This window comes from Ruditapes philippinarum, unplaced genomic scaffold, assembly GCF_026571515.1.
Source record: "Ruditapes philippinarum isolate M1 unplaced genomic scaffold, ASM2657151v2 ctg3033_1_1_1_1, whole genome shotgun sequence".
Taxonomy (NCBI): domain Eukaryota; kingdom Metazoa; phylum Mollusca; class Bivalvia; order Venerida; family Veneridae; genus Ruditapes; species Ruditapes philippinarum.
This window is the reverse complement of record NW_026863860.1, coordinates 63,376-66,849: the sequence shown is the minus strand read 5'-3', so window position 1 is coordinate 66,849 and position 3,474 is coordinate 63,376. Positions and strand designations below refer to the sequence as shown.

At 33.4% G+C, this 3,474-nt stretch overlaps 1 protein-coding gene across 1 annotated transcript; it reads right to left on the bottom strand.

Annotated features, from left to right (window-relative positions):
• Positions 1 to 808: 808 nt before the first annotated feature.
• LOC132723576 (uncharacterized) lies at positions 809 to 2,893 on the bottom strand. The gene has a single exon (XM_060708326.1). It carries the CDS (start codon positions 2,891 to 2,893, stop codon positions 809 to 811), a length of 2,085 nt encoding a protein of 694 aa, XP_060564309.1.
• Positions 2,894 to 3,474: the final 581 nt, after the last annotated feature.

Sequence of the window (3,474 nt, the reverse complement as noted above, 5' to 3'; positions counted from 1 at the left end):
TGGCCATTGTTCACTTTAAAAATACAGAGATTTTTGTATTGCCTTTTACTGCAAAAACTTTTTTTATTGGCAAGCAATAAAAAAGTCGAGCGCGCTGTCTTACGGACAGCTCTTGTTTGGTGGGGTTGTTAGACTGTCCCGGAAATGTTGCTATGTATATAGACGGTGTAGTAGTAGCTTTTTCGTAGAGATTTTCAACCGACATAACGTAATGTGTAGGTTTCGAAGCGCGGGTCCCTATCAAAGGGCGATTGTTGTGCTTTGGACGGTGGATCCAAGAAGTGAATTTCTTGAACAATTGTTGATACAAATATTATGCTTACATATTACAAATACATTTTATGCAGTATAGCTAAATATAATTTGATTAAGTACGAAAATATGGATATAATTATGGATCTACCTAAAATATGACGGCTTCAACAAACATTGTAGGAAAGTTTAAGGAATACAGATATTTGTAAAAATGATTGAATAGATGATGATAAATGAACAGTCATGTGAAGATAATGAATACTACAAAAATGTTGGGAATCAGACATATTAATTCAAAGTGTAGTTATAATCTTACTTTGAAAATATCAACAATCAGACATGAAAACCAGACTATATGGCAGTTTGGTTGGTTTATCTTTTTCACATATGGATTTATGGATGACATACACATATGTATTTAAAAATGTTTCTTATGACAAGAAATTTGCTATTGGAAAAAATATAAGATGATGTTGAGCATGAATATTGTAGTCGTAATCTACATTTGTCTTACTGTCTTGCTTTAGTCATTTCCACATATTTTGCATACCTTTTATCTCCTTGCATTTATCAGTACAGATAGAAGTATGGTGATATGAATCTTTGCAGCATTGTTTCTCCCCCTTATATTAAGTGACATCAAATAACACTGTAAAGCATCTCCAGCTCTACCTTCTTGTTCCATGCATTTTCCGAGAATATTTAGAGCTGTTTCCCGATGTCCAAGGTTTCGTTCCTCTTTTATGGTTCTGATAAGTTTGACAAGAGCACTTTGTTTCTGATCTTGTCTTCCTAAATGGCTGTAAACTTTGTATTGTAGAAAGTAGAGGTAAGGAAGGGAATCCACCACAGCACAATCCATCCACATGTTGTCTTTTTCTGTTCGAAATATTTTGTCCTCTTGTGAAGATCTGAACATTTCATATCTGAGTTCATTTGGTACACAGTGAATTTCGCATGGCAGAAATATAACACATGATGCTGTTGTATACTGTAAGACTTCTTCATTACGATTGTAACATAATTCAAGGAATCCATATCTTATTATTTTTCTCTCATATTCATGACAACAACAGACAGGCTCAACAATTTGTTGATCATATCTCCTTTCAATCTCACTGAGTACGAAATCAGTTTTTTGTATTTCTTGAACACAGTAAAAGATTGAAGCTAGTTTCAGTCTACTTGATGCCACATCTGTATTCAAGCCAAATGAGATGAGTTTGAGGGCATCTGCTGGTATTGTGTTATACTGATAGATATTACGTGAAGCCAGGACAGATCCAAGTGTTGTAAAATACCAGGGTGTTATAAGTTGACTGGCTGTCTTATCCAGTCCTTCATATTGAAAGATAAATATCTTTGATACATAGTTCTTAAATTTTTCTACAGCTTCATTAAGACCACAATCAATAAATAGATAAAAATCTTTCATATGTGTTCCAGATATTTTTAAAGCCAGATTATATAATAGTGATCCTGGCATAATGTCTCTTGTCTTGAATGGACAAAAGTTGAGAAAAATCCTTGAACCAAGATCATCACATTTGACACGCAATAGTGCCACTCCTTCACTGTTGATGATATTGTTGAGTATTTGCAGGATATATGGTTTGACTGCAGGTGGAATTTTTCCTCTCATTAAATTGTTCCCAGGTATGATAAAATGTGGACAATGTTCATTAATGATATTGTTGTACAGGAGATATAAACACAGTGTTAGACAAAAAAGTAAGTTATTTTCTCTCCAGGTATTAGAATGTGTATTGGCAATGCAGTTGAAGAGTACATTTTTACACATGAAACTTGAAATAACATCGTTAAACAATGGCTTGATAAATGATTTTAAAATCATTTTCATCAAGACATAACAGCGAATCTGTGTAATATTCAGGTTGAACATAAAACACCTTTCTGCTAAAGATGTTGATATTCTCCATTCAAGTTGCTCATGTTCACTGCCACTACATCCAACAGGAACAACAAAGCATCCACTTCTGTTGCAATATTGTTTCATTTCAGCAGACGGCCATTGACCTTCACCTTGTTGATCCAACCATTGTCTAGCTTGCTGTGGCCATGTTGTGCAATAAAGAGCCATCACATGGTCTTTATCAGTAAAGCCGTGTTGTCCTTGTCGTACACCTGCTGGTCCATGTACTTCATAACCGTGTACATGTTCAGCAGATAATACAGAATTCTTTAAAAGTAATTTTCCTGTTCTGTCCATGAAGCAGTTTTGAGTAGGTACACCAAAAGCAGGAAGAGGAAAATCATCTCTCAGAAATTGAAGTAAACAATATCCAGGTGATACAGAATTATCTTGAATCATCAGTAGATTAGTTACACCAGGTATCCAGTCACTCCAGTCTTGAATCAATTTAAGTAATTCTTTGTTGGAGCTAAGTTGATCTGTGTCTGAATTCAAATCTCTTGTAGTTGTGCCTTCTGATTGACTCCCGAAAAAGTATGTAAAAATTTTTTGATCAAGTAGTTGGTAATCTATATTCACTATTGATTCACTCAGAAGCCATGATCTTCTAGTTTTCAGTACTATTCTCTCATCAACACCTATATCAGCCAGAACCTCTGATAGCTTCAGTGACACAGTCTCAGTGTAATTTGGTACTTGATACATTCTGAAAATATTATTATTGTTCTAAAATGTAATAAAGTTTCAAACATAAGTAATTTCTTTCCTGATTTTCTTTTTGAGATAACCACAAACAGATTATTACTGTTAATTGTTAAATTGTCAAATATTGTTGTTTTTTTATAAAAAAAATGATTTCAGATTAGATTTTATTATCATCTTCATCATTATGAATTTGAAACATTAATAAGTATTTTAGATTACTAATATTTTTATGCCCCTGCCATATATTGGCCGGGGCTTATAGTGTTACCCTGTTCCGTCATTCTGTGATTCCGTCATCATCAATTTCCATTCATATCTTAGTAACGGTTACACACATTCAACTCAAATTAAAGATATGGATATGTCATAAGAATGAATTGGTTGGTTTCAAATTGAGTCATGGTTTGATGATAACTAACAGAGTAATCCCTCTTGAACTTTGAAAAAAAATCAGAAATTTTAAGTTTCCGTTCATTATCTCCCCAATGGTTGTACACATTCAACTCAAATTTGACATATAGAATACATATTAAAAATATGCAGTTCAAGTTTTAATTTAGCTATGGTTCAATGATTTTGGA

Coding starts and splice junctions, on each gene's coding strand:
- LOC132723576 (XM_060708326.1), bottom strand. CDS start 2,893: ATGTATCAAGTACCAAATTACACTGAGACTGTGTCACTGAAGCTATCA.